General features: G+C 40.4%; 2 protein-coding genes across 4 annotated transcripts in view; one reads left to right on the top strand and one right to left on the bottom strand.

Annotated features, from left to right (window-relative positions):
• HSPE1 (heat shock protein family E (Hsp10) member 1) overlaps nucleotides 1-10,726 on the bottom strand; it is a 42,409-nt gene extending 31,683 nt beyond the window's left edge. The window contains exons 1-4 of the mRNA XM_043444814.1: nucleotides 10,443-10,726; nucleotides 9,721-9,885; nucleotides 8,706-8,795; nucleotides 8,376-8,626 (exon numbers count right to left, since the gene is read on the bottom strand). Coding sequence (XP_043300749.1) covers nucleotides 8,576-8,626; nucleotides 8,706-8,795; nucleotides 9,721-9,885; nucleotides 10,443-10,445 — 309 coding nt within the window. The 5' untranslated portion in view covers nucleotides 10,446-10,726 and the 3' untranslated portion in view covers nucleotides 8,376-8,575. Of the gene's footprint in view, nucleotides 8,627-8,705; nucleotides 8,796-9,720; nucleotides 9,886-10,442 lie in introns of the transcript that reaches the window.
• HSPD1 (heat shock protein family D (Hsp60) member 1) lies at nucleotides 10,610-20,398 on the top strand. Of its 3 annotated transcripts, none has more exons than XM_043444811.1 (12): nucleotides 10,610-10,717; nucleotides 12,115-12,290; nucleotides 13,234-13,486; nucleotides 14,783-14,865; nucleotides 15,651-15,746; nucleotides 16,143-16,236; nucleotides 16,435-16,603; nucleotides 18,078-18,177; nucleotides 18,695-18,940; nucleotides 19,034-19,208; nucleotides 19,500-19,678; nucleotides 19,771-20,398. In XM_043444811.1, the coding sequence occupies exons 2-12, from the start codon at nucleotides 12,117-12,119 to the stop codon at nucleotides 19,921-19,923; spliced, it is 1,722 nt and encodes a 573-aa protein (XP_043300746.1). In that variant the 5' UTR covers nucleotides 10,610-10,717; nucleotides 12,115-12,116; the 3' UTR covers nucleotides 19,924-20,398. The 3 variants fall into 3 exon arrangements, with proteins under 3 accessions (XP_043300746.1, XP_043300747.1, XP_043300745.1); XM_043444812.1 differs by lacking the exon at nucleotides 10,610-10,717 and adding an exon at nucleotides 10,757-10,880; XM_043444810.1 differs by lacking the exon at nucleotides 10,610-10,717 and adding an exon at nucleotides 10,954-11,097.

Below are 20,398 nucleotides of genomic sequence, written 5' to 3' on the forward strand. Positions count from 1 at the left end.
GCGAAGCAAAACTGAAGCAGCAGTGAAGTATGGAGATGTATGTTCACAGCTGAACAAAAAGTAGTTGTGTGTGTAGTTTTGTACATTTTTAACATATTATCTGAAAATTAATTTCTCTTTATAAAAGTTATAGACAAAACTTTTTGAATTTATAAAGTTCAAACAAGACAATTTTGACTACAAATGAGTGAGATACTCAGCTCCCACAGCACTTCATTTTTACCTCTAGAATATTTGACCAATTAGTGACTGTGGTAGCCAGTTGCCAAGCTGTCCCCCAGTGACTATCATCTCCTCAGTGTGAGAGAGAACCAAATGAAGTACACCTCTGGTTCTCTCACACACTGAATAGGGCGGGCCTGTTTAGTCAAAACAGGACACTGAAAACGATGTTGTGTGACTCCTGATGTTAGGCCGTAAGAGACACCGTGGCTTGGGCCTTGCTCTCTCAGCTCACCTCCCTCAGGTAAGCTAAGACACTGCCATGTGTGAGGGTCCGCAAGTTGCCCACAAGGGATCCCCTGAAGCTCCCGCCAAAACTAAGCATCAACTTCCCAGCAAGAGTAATCATCTTGGAAGTATAACTTGCAGATCCCAGTCAAACCTTTGGCTGACAGTAGCCTCATAAAATTTGGGATAAGCAGATCCCAAATTTCTGATGTCCAGATACTGTGTGAGATATTGTTGTTTTAAGCCAGTAAGTTTGGGATTATTTGTTAAGCAGCAATAGATAACTAATACAATAGTTCCAGAATCTTCAGGAAGGGAAGATATGATCAGAAGAGATAAGTCACAACAGATAATTATTTCCTTTTTTCAATAGGGCACCTAATGTCTTTCATGAAGTTAGGGGCATTTTCTACCTTTATTTTCTAGATGACATCAGTCTCTAAAATTATGCTATTAGTTTAGTTGTTTACTTCTGCCCATTTTATTCACAAGAAACTCTGGAAGATTCTTAAAGAGATGGAAATACCAGACCACCTGACCTGCCTCTTGAGAAATCTCTATGCAGATCAGGAAGAAACAGAACTGGACATGGAACAACAGACTGGTTCCAAATAGGAAAAGAAGTACATCAAGGCTGTATATTGTCACCCTGCTTATTTAATTTCTTTGCAGATTACATCATGAGAAACGCTGGGCTGGATGAAGCACAAGCTGGACTCAAGATTGCAGGGAGAAATATGAATAACCTCAGATATGCAGTTGACACCACGCTTATGGCAGAAAGTGAAGAAGAACTAAAGAGCCTCTTGATGAAAGTGAAAGAGGAGAGTGAAAAGTTGGCTTAAAGCTCAACATTCAGAAGACTAAAAAAAAAAAAACCATTCAGAAAACTACCATCATGGCATCCGGTCCCATCACTTCAAGGCAATTAGATGGGGAAACAGTAGAAACAGTGACAGCCTTTATTTTGGGGGACTCCAAAATCACTGCAGATGGTGACTACAGCCATGAAATTAAAAGATGCTAGCTCCTTGGAAGAAAAGCTATGACCAACCTAGGCAGCATATTAAAAAGCAGAGACATTACTTTGCCAACAAAGGTCCTTCAAAGCTTTGTCTAGTCAAAGCTATGGTTTTTCCAGTAGTGATGTATGGATGTGAGAGTTGGACTATAAAGAAAGCTGAGCGCAGAAGAATTGACGCTTTCGAACTATGGTGTTAGAGAACACTCTTGAGAGTCCCTTGGACTGCAAGGAGATCCAACCAGTCCATCCTAAAGGAAATCAGTCCTGAATATTCATTAGAAGGATTGAGGCCGAAGCTGAAACTCCAATACTTTTGCCACTTGATGTGAAGAAGTGACTCATTTGAAAAGACCCTGATGCTGGGAAAGGTTGAAGGCAGGAGAAGGGGACAACAGAGAATGAGATGATTGGATGGCATCACTGACTCAATGGACATGAGTTTGAGTAAGCTCCGAGAGCTGGGGATGGACAGGGAAGCCTGGCGTGCTGCAGTCCATGGGGTGGCAAAGAGTCGGACATGACTGAGTGACTGAACTGAACTGATTTTATTCATCCCTGTATCTCTAGTGCCTAAGACAGTGCCTGACACATGTTCAAAAAAATGAATGGGGAGTTCCCTAGTGGTCCAGTGGCTTAGACTGCAGTCTCAATGCCGGGGGCCTGGGTTTGATCCCTGGTCAGGGAACTAGATCCCACATGACACAACTAAGACTTTGCACTTGCAACTAAGACCCAGTACAGCCAAATAAATTTCAAATTAAAAAAAAATTAAATTAATGACTTAAAAATACTATAATAAATTGGTCTTTTGAAATAAGTCAGATAAGTAAGTACCTACTGATTTTTTTCTAAGTCAAACCTCTAGGCAAAATGAGACTGAAAAGTGGTTTTTAAGAGTTTGGCTAAATTTTAATGTCTTAAAGAACCAGGCTTAACTTGTAAGAAGAAAGAGGGTTTGGATCCATTCCTTATCTCTTATAACAGGAAAATCTCCAGATAAGATTGAAAAAATACAAAAACCAAAAACCATAAAAATACTTAAAGAAACTATGGAAGAACCTTCTACTGGAGACTTTTCAGAGTTTGAAATAATAACTAGAAGCTATAATGGAAAAATTTATTTATTCAGCTATACCAAAGTGACTTCCTGCAAATTCAAAGCATAAAAAAAAAATCAAATTATTAACTGGAGGAAAAAACTTATCACAAAGAACCAATTTTCCTGAATGATAAGGATATCAAATCATAAAAAGCCAGTTACCCAGTAGGAAAGTGAGCAGCAGATATTAACAGTCAATAGGAATAGTCAGTTAACAGGAAGAAAATAGAGATGGCTCTTAAACACGTGAGATCCTCGCCCTTATCCATAAAGATAAATTAAAATGATTTGTTTGGAAAAATAAAAACTTCATAACATCCTATATTATTGAGAGTGGGAGGAAATCAGCAATCTCATACATTGCTGGTAAGATTATTAATCAGTAGAACTTCTCTGAAGGGCAACTTGAAGATGTTTGTGTGTAAGTGTGCATATATGATTAAGGTTCACATAACTGTTGACATGGGCTTCCCAGGCCGCTCAATAGTAAAGAATCTGCCTGCCAATGCAGAAGAACAGGTTCAAGAACTGCATCAGGAAGATCCCCTGGAGAAGTGAATGACAACCCACTCCAGTATTCTTGCCTAGAAAATCCCATGAACAGAGGAGACTGGCAGGCTGTGTAGTTCATGGGGTTGCAAAAGAGTCAGATACAACTTAGCAACTAAGTAACAATGACCCTTTGACATAGCAATTTCATGCCCAGCAGTTTATCTTAAAGATATAAAATCTATGGAAAATTTTATTTATTTCAGAAGCATTTCTAGTAGCATAAGTTTAGAATTTAAATATCAGTCAATAGGAAATGCTTAAATTTTGGTTCATCCATATAATGAACCATCATACAGCTATAAGGAGAATGAAACTTTTATATGTACCTTATAGATTAATTCCAAAGAAAATTGTTAATACAAAAAAAATAAAAAGCAAGGTGCCAATTGGTGTGTACAGAATATTTTACTTTTGAAAAGTATATATATATTCATATGCACAAGATACATATGTATATACACACAAATACATATGTATACATAAAACACCCCTGAAAGAAAGAATATAAACTGTAACACAGTGCCTCCAGGGATGGAACCAGGTGGCTAGGGCACAGGGGTGGGAAGGACTCTTTTCAGTGTACATCCTTTTGAATTTTTACCTACATACACATCGCATGTGTACATGGTCAGTCACTTCAGTCGTGTCTGACTCTTGTGAACCCTGGGCTGTAACCCTCCAGGCTCCTCTGTCCATGAGATTATCTGAGCAAGAATACTGGAGTGGGTTGCCATTTTCTTCTCCAGGGGATCTCTCCCACCTAGGGATCAAACCCACATCTCTTGCATTGGCAAGCAGATTCTTTACCACTGAGACACCTGGGAAGCCCACAAACACAATATCTAGTTTTAAATATTAATACAATTAAAGTTTAAGGAAAAAAAAAATCAGGCTTGACTCAAAATGTTAAGGAACATCTAGTGCCCCCCCCCTTTTTTTTTAAAGTTAATTCTTAAACCCAGACAGGTTGAGATGATTTGTCAAATATCACATAACTACTATTTTCTGGGCTCCAAAATCACTGCAGATGGTGACTGCAGCCATGAAATTAAAAGACGCTTACTCCTTGGAAGGAAAGTTATGACCAACCTAGACAGCACATTAAAAAGCAGAGACATTACTTTGTCAACAAAGGTCCATCTGGTCAAGGCTATGGTTTTTCCAGTGGTCATGTATGGATGTGACATGAACTGTGAACTGAACTGTGGTGTTGGAGAAGTCTCTTGAGAGTCCCTTGGACTGCAAGGGACTGCAGTCCATCCTAAAGATCAGTCCTGGGTGTTCATTGGAAGGAATGATGCTGAAGCTGAAACTCCAATCCTTTGGCCACCTGATGCGAAGAGCTGACTCATTTGAAAAGACCCTGATGCTGGGAAAGATTGAGGGCAGGAGAAGGGGACAACAGAGGATGAGATGGTTGGATGGCATCACTGACTCTGTCATCCATGTCTCCATGTCATCGATGGACATGGGTTTGGGTAAACTCTGGGAGTTGGTGATGGACAGGGAGGCCTGGCATGCTGCCAGGTTCATGGGGTCGCAAAGAGTTGGACACGACTGAGTGACTGAACTGACTGACTATGTAAGCAACACAGGATCCAGCGCCTAGGTTTGATTGAGCTCTCTCATACAGACTGTTTTAAGGGTTTAAAAAAAAAAAAAAAGACATTTAAATAGACTTCACGTAAATAAAAAGTTCTAAAGTCCATTTTGGTGTGGGTGCAGAGAAAAGGGCAATTAACTTGCTGGAAGACGCCTGACCTGGTATCATGCTGGAGAGCAATCTGGCAGCCCTTACCCAGAAGCTTAAAAATGCTCCCAGCCAGGTAGGTGCACTATTGGGAATACAGGGAGGAACTGCCCTATCAGGGACCAGACAAATACATAAGTTTCTATTGAAAACACTGTGATGGGATAGAGAGATCAATGGATCAGACTGTAAAATCCAGGAATACGTTTATTTAAAAATTTAATGTATGATAAAGGTGACATCTCAAATTTGGGGGCAGAGGAGTGGTGCTGGGGAAGAGTGGGTAATCCAATAAAGTTAACCATTGGTTAAAAAAAAGTCAGACACATATACTGTACACTAAACGGATCAATGAATTATATTTCAAAAAAAAAATGTACTAGAAGAATGAGATTTAATTAGAAACAAAAACTGCACATCAAATTAGGAAACAAATGTGATAAATTCACACCCCTAAAACCTTATGATCCATGTTGGTGGTAAACCAGAATGGTGTGCCCAACTGTGGCAGTTTGGAGGATCCTCAAAAAGTTAAAAATAGAACTACCATAGTTCTATTCAGAAACCCCACTTCTGAGTATTTTTCTAAAAGAACTGAAATCAGGATCTCAAAGAGATATATTGGCACTCTCATCTGAATTGTAACAGTGTTTACAATAGCCAAGCTGTGGAAGCCTCAATGTCCATCTATTGTATGAATGGAGAAAACGTGGTGTTGCATACAATGGAATTATTATTCAGCTTTAAATATCTGACAACATGGAAAGAACCTTGAGGACAATAAGCTAAGTCAAATAAGCCAATCATAGGACAAAATACTGTATTCCACACACATGAAGTATCTAAAATAGCTGTAGAAGCAGAGAATAGAACAGTGGTTGCCAGGGACTAGGGGGAGGGGAAAATGGGGAGTTTTTAATCAATGGGCATAAAAGTTTCATTTATTCAATATTATAATGTACACTTAAAAATCTGTTAAGAAGGTGTACTTCATACTAAGTGTTCTCACTACAATAAAAAAATGAAAAAATACGTTATTTTATAATGTCAATTTTAAAAAATAAGAACTTTCTGTAAAGCAGTTTCTGGAGCAATAGAGGAAAAAAAATCATAATCTTGATAATGGTAACAACTTCCACAGCAGAATAGCACTGTAGTAATTTTATTCTCAATTTTTCAAAAAATTTTTTGTGTCGAATAGTGAAATGCAGACTTTGAAGTCAGACAAGGCTGAGTTCAGTTCCAAACTATGACTTAAAATTTGTTACATTGAGCAAGTTCCTCTACCTATCTGCATCCTTCACCTGTGAGGCAAAGAACGTCAAACAGTATTGCTATGATTACACAGATAAGTAGGATTTTATGTTAAGTCACTAGAATAGTGTCTGGCAAGAGCTCAAAAATGCTAAGGCCATCACTAAAATTCCAGTCAGAATTTTACCTATTTTACCTTTCTCCTTACTATTTTCCTGTTGAACAAGAAGTAAATGACAACGTACCTCTCTAAAACACATGGGTCCACATCCCCAATACCCAGATTTTTGGCCCAAATTTCTCATGCCAAAATTCTTTTCCCTCTTAACTTTTAATATAATCTCACAATCTATAAAGTGATTCTTAGCAGTTCTGCTAGACAAGGACAACTTCTCTGGCACAAAAAGAACCCTCCCATCCTTCTGATTTAGGTTATGGACAGAGTCCTGAAATTCTAAGATAGCAAGTAATTCAGGGAATGATAAGTTTTGCAAACTCATCTTAGATCTCAAAACATACTTATTTCCTTGGGTCCTGGGAAAACAATCACGAATGGGAAAGTCATAGACCTTGGACTGGATTCCTATTACAGTTTACCAACCACATGGCCTTGAGTAAGTTTCTTCATTTCCTCTGTGAGTTCTCTCATTGCTAAAACAAATCTGTGCTTATGGGTTACAACATGCAGTGCACATTAGCTGTGCCTGGCACACAGTAGGAAACTGATGGCCCAGTTGGGTTCTGTAAAAATAACGCATTCCTTTTTTTAACCTAAATATGACAAAAAGCCTTATACAGCAAAATGTCACTAACATATAATGTAAATACACATACTATCTTATTGATGGGGATATTATCAAAAGTTGAGATTATTCCGTTATCACTTACAATTTAATCTAGACTTTGATTCCACAAGACAGATATGGAATACAACTTTTAAAAGACATTATCATAGGCTAGCTTATAAGCAACCAAAACTAGAGAATAAATTTGACTGCGAGGCAAAAATAGCTGGTAGCTGAGAGGCAGACAAGATTAGGAGTTGGTAATCAACTCCAGTGTAGGATTGTTTGGGTTCAAATCTTAATTCTCCTGGCTCCTAAATCAAGTGATTTGTCCAGTTCTCTGTTTCCTCTTTGTTAAAATCAATAAATTGTATACTAGATAACCTAATTGTCAGACACTTTTAGGTACCCCTTCCCTTTTCCACAGTTATCTGAAATGTCTATCAAGTGCTTAGAACGGGCTGACAAATAGCAGAGGCCGTAACGGTTTAGACAGCATGTAAATGTAATGTAGACTGAAAGTGAAAGTTGCTCAGTGTCCGACTCTGCAACTCCATAGCCTATACAGTCCATGGAATTCTCCAGGCCAGAATACTGGAGTGGGTAGCCTTTCCCTTCTCCAGGGGAGCTTCCCAACCCAGGGATTGGACCCAGGTCTCCTGCATTGCAGGCGGCTTCTTCACCAGCTGAGCCACAGTGTCCTGTTATTACTTAACCCCCTTTGTGCCTCACCTTCCTTATATGCAAGACGTGACTGCTAGTACTTGACTCATATGTTCTTGAACGATTAAGCCATGTGATATATGCCAAGTACCTACAACAGTAGCTAGTACCCAGAAAATGCTCAAGTGTCAGCTAAACCGTCACTGGGTGCCTAGCCTGGAGGACACAGGTACGCAGCCAGTGAGCTATTACACCCTACCTTGGATTTCTTCCGAACTGTGTAGTAGTGAAAATGTTCAAAGGTTTTCAAAATATAACTTAAGAAATAAGACATAATACTAGATTTGCGTAAGTGAAAAACTATACTTAAATGTTTGATATATATGAAGTCAGAATGTTGCCACTTGTCTTCACCTTTAGAATGTTAGTAAAAATCCATGGCTTTGAATCAGCATTAACTATATACTTAGTAAAGTTAGCCTCAACATGAAGATTGAAAACCTCATTTTCCAGTTCTCTGCAGGTTACCTGTATATGTCCCACATAAACCACGAACCCTAAAGCAAGTGTCAGTCGCTCAGTCGTGTCTGACTCTTTGCGACCGCACGTACTGTAGTCTGTCAGGCTTCTCTGTCCATGGACTTTCCAGGCAAGAATACTGGTGTGGGTAGCCGTTCCCTTGTCCAGGGGACCGACCAACTCAGGGATTGAACCTGGGTTCCCTGCACTGTGAGCAGATTCTTTACCATCTGAGCCACCAGGCAAGCCCAAGAACCATCTTAAATCACTAAATAAAAATTAACCATTGATTTATATTTTTATTTGGAAATGTTTATACCAATACAGTGAAACTAAATTTTAAACACTGGATGTCATTAGCTTGGATATCCTTAGTTTATTATAAAAGAGGAACATGGAAATTATTTACATGATGAAAGATTTCAGAACTTCAGTGGAATGGGCAGCTTCAAGTGATGCCATTTCAATAGTGACTTATTTCAGTCAACATATTTCCCAAGAATGTCACCATCTCTAAATAAGAAATAATCCTGCAAACAGAGAAACCATTAGTTAAGAAAACTAATAGCAAATATTTAACCTATCCTTAATATTATGAAGTTTACACACCTTGTCGTCTAGAACTACTTTGGTGCCTCCATATTCTGGGAGAAGAACTTTATCTCCAACTTTCACACTAACTGGCTGAATCTCTCCACCCTTAAGAAAATAAGGATGTTTATTAGTAAAGATGTTTAGTTAATCAAACCAAATATTTATGCTTTTATTATTAATCAACTGTGCACACTGGAATCAGATGTTTAAAAAGGGCTTTGACGGTCAGGTGGTATAATTTATACAGTCATAGTTCTTCACTCAAAAATTATCACTGCAGAGTTACACTTTGAAATAAGGCACACACAGAGGCTTCAACTAAAACCTGATTTCAGTTTAAAGGGTCAAAGAATTATACTGGGAAAACTAACTTTAAGCTTTTCAATCGTTAAATATTAACATACTTGAAGTAATATGTTACTTCACAACCAAGTGAGGTAAACCAGTTTTTAAAACCATATGTACAATGGTCATGTTTAACTTCTTTCAACACGTAAAAACTTAATTTTCTGACTTTGGAACATATACTTCATTTACTTTTGCAATTCAATTTCTGTTCCTCCAAAGCAGATTTACGGAGAGGGACTGAAGTAGAGTGCCCCAAATCTTCCTATTCCGAACTCCAGGATAGCCCCTTGCTAGAACTTTATTAGAGGGACCTGGAACAATGCAATGAACATATATGACCCCAAGGCACTTATGCAATATTCCAGTTGACACTCAGTTGTAGACTAACTGGAAGGCCAGGTCTTACATGCAAGACAGAAAGTGATTAGGATTAAAAGATTAGGGCAATTTCAGTGTGTTAGAGGTCAGACTAAGAGTTCAAATTTATACCTACTGATTTTAATGCCGTGGAACTCTCCCTCCATCATATACAATAAGGGATTTTTTTTTCTACAATCATTTTTGCTGAAAGCATATTAGTTATGAACCCACTGGGGAGTAATCTTTTAAATAACCAAGGATCCCTCCCCTCCCCACCCTCGTATTTCACATTAAAATGAGTTCCATTTCAGTCCGCATTTACCTTTCCTTTAGAGCCTGATCCAACAGCTACCACCGTTGCTTGCAATACTTTTCCTTGTGATTTTTCTGGAAGCATAATGCCTCCTTTGGTTACAGTTTCGGCTGCACTTCTTTCAACTAATACTCGGTCAAAGAGGGGAAGAAACTTTCTGAATGCCTGTCCTGCCTTTAGAGAGAAAAACGTTAGATTTGAAACACAATATATTCTAAACAGGCCACGTGTGGCTTTCAAAGATAACGCCAATGTTCAGATTTTCCATTCAAAGCAAACACCTCTGAACGTTCAGTTCTAAATTCCGCGTTTCATTTCCCACTCCCTATGAGTGTTAGGGGTCTGTTGTTGCTCCTCAGGTCAGCAGGCAGACGAGCTTCAAGGACAAGCTTAGTTTCTTCCAAGGTCAATCCTTCCAAGGATTTTCTGTAAATTGTCATTAAACACTGAAGTCCTCTGCCTGTGGCCACGCATTTTTCAAGACCATTACACACCCACCAGGGTCCCGCAGGAGGCGTGTGTCGGGATTCCCGCCCCCTGACCCCGCGCTGCCTCACACGCGCGTGCAGAAAGCCCTACTCGGAGGAAAGGGTCCGCGGGGTCTCGCCTCTCCAGGCGGGCGCGGGTCTCTGACCTCTACTCCTCCCGCGAGGCCCAAAGGGAATCGCCCGGGCTCGCCATGAGCCCAGGCCAACCCGGGTCCGCCGGCCTTCAGCCCACGCGGGACTCACCATGACTCCGGCTGCCGCAGTTCGCACTCTGCACTCACGCCGCAGGCAAAAGGAGAGACCTACTGTCGGACCCTCCGGACACGTGAACGCGAGAAAAAGCTGCCCACCGCGCAGGCGCGCTCGCTCCCGCCCAGCCCCTCCCCGCGAAAGGGGGCTGGCCGCACCAGTGCGCGCCCCTATTCGTTTCCTGGGCTCTGCGCAGGCCACTGACGCGCGGGCCCGGAGGCGGAAGAGAAGAGCAGCTCTTTCTAGGCTTTTCTAGGCGGCCAGCATAGGTGAAAGTACTAACCCTTTGCCCCCCCTCCCGGAAATGACGCGTTTGACCCTTGACCCACATAGAGCCAGGCTCTTTCCGGAACGTTCTGGAACGGCGCGCAGCCCGGGAACTAGCCTAAGCGGGCCAGAGAGGGCTGAACCCGCTGGCCTGGCCCGGCGCGGGTAGGGAGGGGCGGGACTGGCGCGCGGAGCGTGCAGATTGCAGGGCCCAGGCGGCCGGGAAGGGGTTGGGCACCGCCCGCAGGCGCGCTGCGGAGGGGCGGGGGGAGCGGCGGAGGGAGGGGACACGGGCTCATTGCCGTGCGCGCCCTGCTCTCTGTCCCTCACTCGCCGCCGACGGCCTGTCTCGTCGCCCGCACGTCTTGCTGCTGCCCCGCAGGTACGCGGCCGCTCCGCGCCGCCTCACCCGTGCGTTTCGGACCCTGGAGCCGTCCTTCTCTCTGCGCCTAGCCGGTCCGCGGGCGAGAGCAGGAGCTTTCCCGGGCGCCGCAGGCCCGGGCCCGCTAAGCCAGGCCTCGTGGGTGCACGCGGGGGCCCGTCACGTGCGGCGTGGATCGCTCGCCCAGCCGGGCACAGCAGGGAGGGCTTGCCCACGAGTGTGCGCGGAGTCGGGCGAGTGTATTCACATCGATTCTCCGGTGAAAGGCGCTTGTGCTTGTGGTCGAGTGTAGGGTGCCAGGGAGGGTGGTCGCAGCGCGTGGGAACGGGTTTTGGCCCGGAGGACTGCTGGGGTACGGCATCTCCACCTTTGACCTTGCTTGGCTGTCCTGATGGAAAGACACGTGGGGCCGCTGGGAGTGGGCCCGGCCGCCGCCCCCAGCATCGTGGCCTTGCCCGCTTCTCTGATACAGTAGCCCCGAGTGGATACATGAACACACATTTTAGTAAGCAGATTTTTGCAGCGTCAGGAGTATTTTCCTTCCCTTGGTCACTTGGGTTTATAACTTGCCCCTTTTCTGTAGACTTGGTTTTCCAGGGGACATTTGCAGCTGATTTGCTCTGAAGGCCATTTTAGCGGTGAAATATTAACTCGTTTTTAGCGTAGGGGTGGACTCCGGGAGTTGGTGATGGACAGGGAGGCCTGGCGTGCGGCGGGCGGTTCATGGGGTCGCAAAGAGTCGGATACGACTGACCGACTAAACTGAATAGCTGGGGCGAAGAAGAAGAGCGTGCATATTTGCTGTAGGTCAGGCATGGGGTGACCTCTTAAAGCTTGCACTAGTAGCCGGTGTTGTGGGGGCAGTGGCGGGTTCCGAGGCCCAGGTATGGTGGATGCCAGACGTCAGCGCAGCTCACTTCTAATATTTCTCGTTCTGTTGCATGGGTGTCATATTTGTGTTGTAACCCTACGGATAGTGGTGGTGTTATCCTGATGATCTGTCTGTTTCTCCTTCAGAAATGCTTCGTTTACCCGCAGTCCTTCGCCGGATGAGGCCAGTGTCTAGGGCACTGGCTCCTCATCTCACTCGGGCTTATGCCAAAGATGTAAAATTCGGTGCAGATGCTCGAGCCTTAATGCTTCAAGGTGTAGACCTTTTAGCCGATGCTGTAGCCGTTACTATGGGGCCAAAGGTATTCTTATTTTGTTGTAATTTATAGTATTGTTAAGGAATGACACGCCAAGCTATTAAACAGTTCTTAGGTATTCATAAACTGCTTGTGCCAAATTTGTGAAACGATTTTGTACAAAGTGTGATGTAATCAAGTGGTAACTCCTAGTTTAAGATGGATTATTCAACTCAAGGTAGAATTAATCTCCCTTACCTGCTTGAGTTAAATTTTGGATCCTTTCCCAGTAGCTAGTACTAGGCATAGGTGGAAGAATGTAACATCCACAGTATCTTAAGTATGAGCTTTTAAGTCTCATTTAAGGAAGAGATTGGTGAATGAGGAGTAACAAGTAAATTGAGGGGACCTCTTCATGGGTCCTACTCGGTGGAGAGATGCTTCCGTTCAGGCTGAAGACAGTACAATTATCAACTGATCCAGCTGAATAAAGCAATGGCATTTGCATGCCTCACAAGCAGCAGCTTTGGTTCAAGCCACCAGTACTGTTTGCATCATATTTTAAGATGTAATGTTTAACACCTCAGGAAGGCTGCACTGTTTTTGTCTTGCTGTTGGTATTTTAGAAACTAAATTTTAAAACAAGTTCAAAAGTAAGTCTTCATATTATTATTATAGCAAGTACTGGACAAAACTTAAATATGAATTATGTGGAGACTCCTGGAATTTCATTATAATCTCCCAAATTAGTGTTGGTTAAGTCTCTAGAAATTTTATCTCTTATAACATCTCGTCCAAGGTTATGCACTGGCAGTAAAAAAGTCATTTTGTCTGTAAGAACACTGATGAACTTGCCCTTGAGATTCATGCAGCATGTCTGATAAAAATGGTCAGATGTTGCATTGAGGCTTTAAAATAATTGCCTATTCTGAAAAATGCTCTTTTTATTTTAAACTAAATAGTACTTAGCGTGTGAATCTGTGTCGTTTTTTTCCTTCTACAATTATAGGGAAGGACAGTGATTATTGAACAGAGTTGGGGAAGTCCCAAAGTGACAAAAGATGGTGTGACTGTTGCAAAGTCTATTGATTTAAAAGATAAATATAAAAATATTGGCGCTAAACTTGTTCAAGATGTTGCCAATAACACAAACGAAGAGGCCGGGGATGGCACCACTACCGCCACTGTACTGGCCCGCTCTATCGCCAAGGAAGGCTTCGAGAAGATTAGCAAAGGTGCTAACCCCGTGGAGATCAGGAGAGGTAGGAGTGTCTCTACTGTCTCCCCAGTGTTTTGAACTGTGTCAGGTTATCTGTTAAATTATATCAAAATTGACTTTCTTGTTTCTCCTGTTGCCTAAAAATTTTTTTAAATCTTCTTTTAAAAAAATGCCTAAGTAGTGATTGAATTCCTGCCCACGGGATGGGCATTGTGCTTGGTGGCAAAGCGGGGACTGTGACCAAGATGCTTGGGCCCTGTGTCCAGTTACCCGTCCCTGTGTGGTTGTCCCCGGCTCACTTCTCCCCAACACCAAGGTTATTGTAAGCTGCAGCACATACTGTGTATTTCCAAAGCAGTAAGTGCAAGAAAACGTCACCCAGGGTATAAAAGGGTTTTTATTTTTTATAACGCAGTTTCTTCTTAACAGCACATGTTATGTTATGGGTCTGAATTTTGTTTATTATTGCTTGTTTGGGCGAGTTAGGCCACAATTTAAAGATCTCCTGTGTGTTTCTGGGGTGTATTACCATCCACATGTAGGACATGTAAACTAGGAGGCACGTTAGAGTAAAGGGAGATACTCTGAATAATTTGTGAAAACTGACTTGTTAGGCATCCCAAAAATGGGATGAGGTATCATTTCATCTATTTCAGTGTTTGAGATCCAAATGAATGTGTCGCAATAAAAGCAGTTTGGCACATATGAATTGAGGTTATTAAGGGTTACTTCCCAAAGAAAGTCACTCTGACTACAAATCACTCTGTTATTTTTGTGAAGTAATATTTTTCAAAATAAGGAAAGAGCTAGCACTGGTCTCAGTTGAAAAGACCATGCTCTCATAAATAAATACGTATTGTGGTGATGTTGAATGTTAAAGGCGGTTGTTCATAAATTACATATTAAATGAGGAAATTTCAGCCAGTTAAAAACTTGAAGGGGCATAACCACAAGAAAGTCCTTATCCTTGACAGTTATACTTGTTGAATATAAGGGACTGTAATCCATTTTGGTCCTTTGTGTCCTTCACTGGAGGGGAAATGTACTAGATGACCCTGTAAGAAATGATTGAATTGGGAAAGATTTACATAGAATGAGTTGAATGGTGAGATTCTTGAAAGTGTACACTTTTTTTTTAATGCAGTTTTTAAAAATAATTTTGGCATTGTGGTACTTCATTTATTAAAGTTTGTGTTTCAGTGCATGCCATCCAGCTGGGTGGTTAGGAAGCATCCTGGTACAGAAGCACTAAGGCGTTGAAACACTTAGCATGAATCAGAACTTTAGTTGGCATGGCGCCATGAGAGAATAAGCATTGTAATACATGTTCTTGAACCAGGTGTGATGTTAGCTGTTGATGCTGTAATTGCTGAACTTAAGAAGCAGTCTAAACCTGTGACAACCCCCGAAGAGATTGCTCAGGTATGGATTTTTAAAGTAACATGATTTTATCCTATAATTAATTCCACAACAGTGTCAGAATAACAATATTACCCAATCACCAACATTCGAAGCATTTTTCTTTCTTTTTTTTTTCCAAAGCATTTTTCTTACTGCTAGAGATTTGAAAAATTCCCCTACCAGGGATTGAACCTGTGCTGTCTGCAGTGGAACATGGTGTCTTAACCCCCGGACCGCCAGGAAGTCCCCATAATTTGAGTCTTAATGAGTTGTCATTTTGGTTCTGCTTGACTGTGTAAAAACTCATATGTGTGGAAAATATTATTTGGCCATTTATCAAAGATGAATAATTTCATTTTCTAATATTGCCACATTTGCTAGGGGAAAAAAGGGCACCGGGTCATCAGCCTCTTTCTTTTTTTGCCACCCTGCCTGGCTTGTGGGATCCTAGTTCCCCAACCAGGGATGGAACCTGGGCCCCTGCAGTGAAAGCGCCAAGTCTTAACCACTGGACCACAAGGGAATTCCCTCTTTTTTGTTTTTGTTTAGAAGAGTAATTGTGTGTTTATTTCGTTTCTTTCACAAATAATGTATAAAATAATCAAATTTTTTAAAAATTGCAGTGGGACCAGTTATTCATTAGAATTATGCTTTAAAATCCCCTCTGCCTGTCTCACCACCACCATCACCCTGCCTCTAGCATCCCACCAAGGATATGTCGATTGGGAAGTTAATGAGAAAAGGGAAGGGAGTTGATTGAGGAAGATAGCCTTACCTTTAATTTGAAAGTAGTTTGCTTATTTCAGGTTGCTACAATTTCTGCAAATGGAGACAAAGAAATTGGCAACATCATTTCTGACGCCATGAAAAAAGTTGGAAGAAAGGGTGTTATCACAGTAAAGGTACCTTTGTTTTTAATGATAGATGGAAACAGATGTCTGATGATCTGAGTTTCACAAGTACAAACATTTGATCTACATATGTTTCCAAAAGTGTGTTCTGTTTCATTCCTTCACGTGGAACACTGGCGCCTGTGCAGAATGATGTGCTTGTTGTGTGTGTGTGAGTTACTAACCTGTGCCTTTGGTCGTAAATTCATCCTGATGCAGATGGTACTGGCTTCTGGCTGTAAAAAATTAGTTCAGATACATATTCTTGCAAAAGTGGAGTTGGATGCCCTGGATACTTGCATACTTCTGTCTGAATTCCTTATGAGAAGTGGGGACTGCTTATTAATTGGTTTGAAACTAGTCTTTGTGTAATGAAATTCACATAACAAATTCTTTGACTTTTCATAGGATGGAAAAACACTGAATGATGAGTTAGAAATTATTGAAGGCATGAAGTTTGATAGAGGATATATTTCTCCATACTTTATTAATACATCAAAAGGTAAGAGCAAATGGGTAACTGAATATTTTTTTAAGCGTAGTTTAACATGTGACACCCTAAGGGCATTTGTCAGTGTCATACCTCAAAAGTAAATTCATGTGTTCCAAACGTGTGTGTGTATGAGAAAGAAAAGCATGAACTGCAGTTATTTTCAGCAGAACAGCCTCAAGTTGGTGAGAAATGTTCTTTGCTTTTCAGGTCAGAAATGTGAATTCCAAGATGCATATGTTCTATTGAGTGAAAAGAAGATTTCTAGTGTCCAGTCCATTGTTCCTGCTCTTGAAATTGCCAATGCTCACCGGAAGCCCTTGGTCATAATTGCTGAAGATGTGGATGGAGAAGCTCTAAGTACCCTTGTTTTGAATAGGTAATAGGCAGTGGTATCTAGTGTACATTTCTGGATGAAAGGCAATTATTTGTATTGGTGTTTGAAATCTTTATACATTCTCCTTGAACCACTTGTGTTTGTATAATACTGGTGGGTGTCGTGAACCTTTAGTCCAGTTATGATTCTGTCTTTTTTGAATAGGGTCCCTGAGTCCTTAATGTTTTGTGTACCTTTTTATAAGATAGTCTAAGTATTTAGTTGGTTTGAAGATAAATGGCTGAGTTTTTCTTTTTGTATTTTTTACAAAAAAGATTTATGGAAAAGATATATTCACAATTACAGTTTTTCATGAGAAGAGGTAAACAACTGCCATTCTAAGTGTCTAAGCAGTTGGCATTTTACATAATCTTCTAAAGGAAAAATTTTGTTAATGAATAGTCTAAAATAGAGAAATTGGTACTCCGGTTGGGGTCTATTAATTTTTTAGATCTATAATGTATTTCATTTTACTTTAAGACAAGAATGTTAATGCTGTAGACAGACTCTTAAGGGGGGGTTTCGGTGTTGTGTTTTTTTTTGATGCCTGTGGAATCTTAGTTCCCTGATCAGGGAGGGCATTTTTAAAGCACATGTTCTTCCTACTCCTACAGCTGGGGTGTATCAGAAATGAGATTCTCCAATTTTTATTATAATGGAAATGCACAAATGAAATTATCAGGTATATATTACAGAATTGCATATTTTGACCTGACCTAAATGAGTTTACTTATCCTGTAATGTTTATAGCCTGGATATGCTTTTGGGGTTATGAAAAGCCCTAGAGATAGTGGGATGTGAAGCAGAAATAGAAAAATAACAGGCCTGAAAAGTTCTGATTGAGCCATTTTACTGGTTGCTGTAAAGTTGGATCTCCAGTTTACTTGGCATATTATCAGAGCTTAACCTTCTTATTTTTATTTGGCTCCTTAATAAAACCAGGTCTGTCTTTAAAGTTTATATATTACTTCCATTTCAATCTGGTTTCAAACGAGCATTTTAAAAATTATATATTCTAAATATTCATTACCTGATTAAAATGAAGGTAAGCTTAATGATAGCAGTATTTACGTTTATAAAGGAATTGGATTAAAAACAATTGCTTGCTCAAAATATAGCAGTAATACATAATGACTATAAATGGAGCTTGTAACTTTAAAATTTGTCATGTGTCAATTGCCTGAAATATATAGTATTGTAAATCAACTGTCCCTCACTAGAAAAGAAAACCTGCTCAAACTGACTTTAATAGCAACTTAATCTAATATTAAATGGTTAAGGGTAAATGCTCATTAGATGATCCCCAAATTTAACATACAGTAATTCTGATTTTCACAGTCTATAACATGTTTTCAAGTGGAACGTAGGGTGAGAAGGTAAGCAGAAAGTGCAGTTTCCCAAGTAACCTTAGTTACTAGAACTTGAAGTAGACTGGCATTATTATAAAACTTAAATCTTATTAATAACTTCTTAACAGGCTAAAAGTTGGTCTTCAAGTTGTGGCAGTCAAAGCTCCGGGTTTTGGTGACAATAGAAAGAACCAGCTTAAAGACATGGCTATTGCTACTGGTGGTGCGGTAAGTAAAACAGATGTGATTTTGGTTTATTGAATGGTATTTATACATCCAGGTCTGAAATTTATAGGTAGAATTCACATTTTCACAGATCTGTGTTTCTGTTAGAGTTTGGGTCAAACAGCACTAAGGTCCCTTTAATTTGCCATGAGTCTTGCCCAAGAGTGGTCTTGTTTTCAGGAATGTATTAAAATAGATAAAGGCAGGATTTACGAGTTTAGGCCTAGGGTCTAGTCTTGATTTCACCAAAACTATGTCCTTAGATGAGTTTTCTGAGTTCACTTGTTTCTCAAATTTAGTATTAATTGAGGGTTAAGTGGAAATGTAAAGAAAGACTGTGCAAGTTTTGTTTGGTCTAGCTATAGTCTTGAAATTTCAGATTTCAAGGAAACAGTATTATAAGATGCTTTTCTTATCAAAACACTTGTAGGATATGTTAATGATCTTGGTATAATGAAAAATGCCTGTAATCTGTTCTTTTTATTTTGTAGTTTGTTCATTTTAAAAAATGTTTTCATAGGTATTTGGAGAAGAAGGACTAAATCTAAATCTTGAAGATGTTCAGCCTCATGACCTAGGGAAAGTTGGGGAGGTCATTGTGACCAAAGACGATGCCATGCTCTTGAAAGGAAAAGGGGACAAGGCTCAGATTGAGAAGCGCATCCAAGAGATCATCGAGCAGTTAGACGTCACAACTAGCGAATATGAAAAGGAAAAACTGAATGAACGTCTGGCAAAACTCTCAGATGGTGTTGCTGTGTTGAAGGTAAGATTCATTGTTGTAAATAAGCTCCTTGGGTTCTGAGCCCAAGTAAACTAGGAGAAGCCATACTAACTGGAATTCTTTTTTGATTTTTAGGTTGGTGGGACAAGTGATGTGGAAGTTAATGAAAAGAAGGACAGAGTTACAGATGCCCTTAATGCCACCAGAGCTGCCGTTGAAGAAGGCATTGTTTTGGGAGGGGGCTGTGCCCTGCTTCGGTGCATTCCAGCCTTGGAGGCAATAACTCCAGCTAATGAAGATCAAAAAACAGGTAAGAAGTTGCCTTAGAAATGAGTTTACTTGCAACTTGATTTTAGTCTTTCTGTTGTTAGAGTTGTATTGTTGCTGCCCACTTGATAGAACAAGAAGTCACAAAGCAGTTTCCAGAATAACAGAAGTAGAATAACACTGTTGTCAGAGCTCTCTCAGGCAGAATCACTTGACCTGTGGTGTTCTCCCAGTTGGAATTATCTATGTCATTATTCTCACAAGTAGAACTGTGCTGTAATACTTAAAAAGGAAAGAACAGAACTCAATTTGCTAAAATGTATTTTCTTTATAGGTATAGAAATAATTAAAAAAACACTAAAAATTCCTGCAATGACTATTGCTAAGAATGCAGGTGTTGAAGGATCATTGATAGTTGAGAAAATTATGCAGAGTTCTTCAGAAGTTGGTTATGATGCTATGCTTGGAGATTTTGTGAACATGGTGGAAAAAGGAATCATTGATCCAACTAAGGTAAATAGTTGACCACTGTCTAAAAATGCTGTCTTGTTCTTTTTTTTTTTAAACTAAGGAAAAGTAACATTTTATGAAAACTTTTTCCCTAGGTTGTAAGAACTGCATTACTGGATGCTGCCGGAGTGGCCTCTCTCTTAACAACAGCAGAAGTTGTAGTCACAGAAATTCCTAAAGAAGAGAAGGATCCTGGAATGGGTGGCATGGGTGGAATGGGAGGTGGTATGGGAGGTGGCATGTTCTAATTCCTAGAATAGTGCTTTGCCATTATTAATGAACTGTGAGAGGAAGCTCAAGGCAGTGTTCCTTACCAATAATTTCAGGAGAGGTCAGTTGAAGGAGATGACTGAAGAAAAGGCTGGCTGATGTTTAAGAAAGTAACTATAACCATCAGTTACTGGTTTCAGTTGACAATATAGAATGGTTTACTGCTGTCATTGTCCATGCCTACAGATAATTTATTTTGTATTTTTAAATAAAGACATTTGTACATTCCTGATAAATGAGCTTACGAGCCATGTACCAATGTACTGCTTTCAACTTAAATCACTGAGGCATTTTTACTACTATTCTGTTAAAATCAGGATTTTAGTGCTTGCTGTCACCAGATGAGAAGTTAAGAAGCAGCCTTTCTGTGGAGAGTAAGAACAATTGTGTACAGAGTAGAGAAATATCCAATTATGTGACAACCTTTGTGTAATAAAAATTGTTTAAAGTTAA

This window comes from Cervus canadensis, chromosome 24, assembly GCF_019320065.1.
Source record: "Cervus canadensis isolate Bull #8, Minnesota chromosome 24, ASM1932006v1, whole genome shotgun sequence".
NCBI classification, from domain to species: Eukaryota; Metazoa; Chordata; class Mammalia; order Artiodactyla; family Cervidae; genus Cervus; species Cervus canadensis.

Coding starts and splice junctions, on each gene's coding strand:
- HSPD1 (XM_043444811.1), top strand. CDS start 12,117: ATGCTTCGTTTACCCGCAGTCCTTCGCCGGATGAGGCCAGTGTCTAGG. Junction 15,747..16,142: donor AGGGTGTTATCACAGTAAAG/GTACCTTTGTTT, acceptor GACTTTTCATAG/GATGGAAAAACACTGAATGA. Junction 18,178..18,694: donor CTATTGCTACTGGTGGTGCG/GTAAGTAAAACA, acceptor ATGTTTTCATAG/GTATTTGGAGAAGAAGGACT.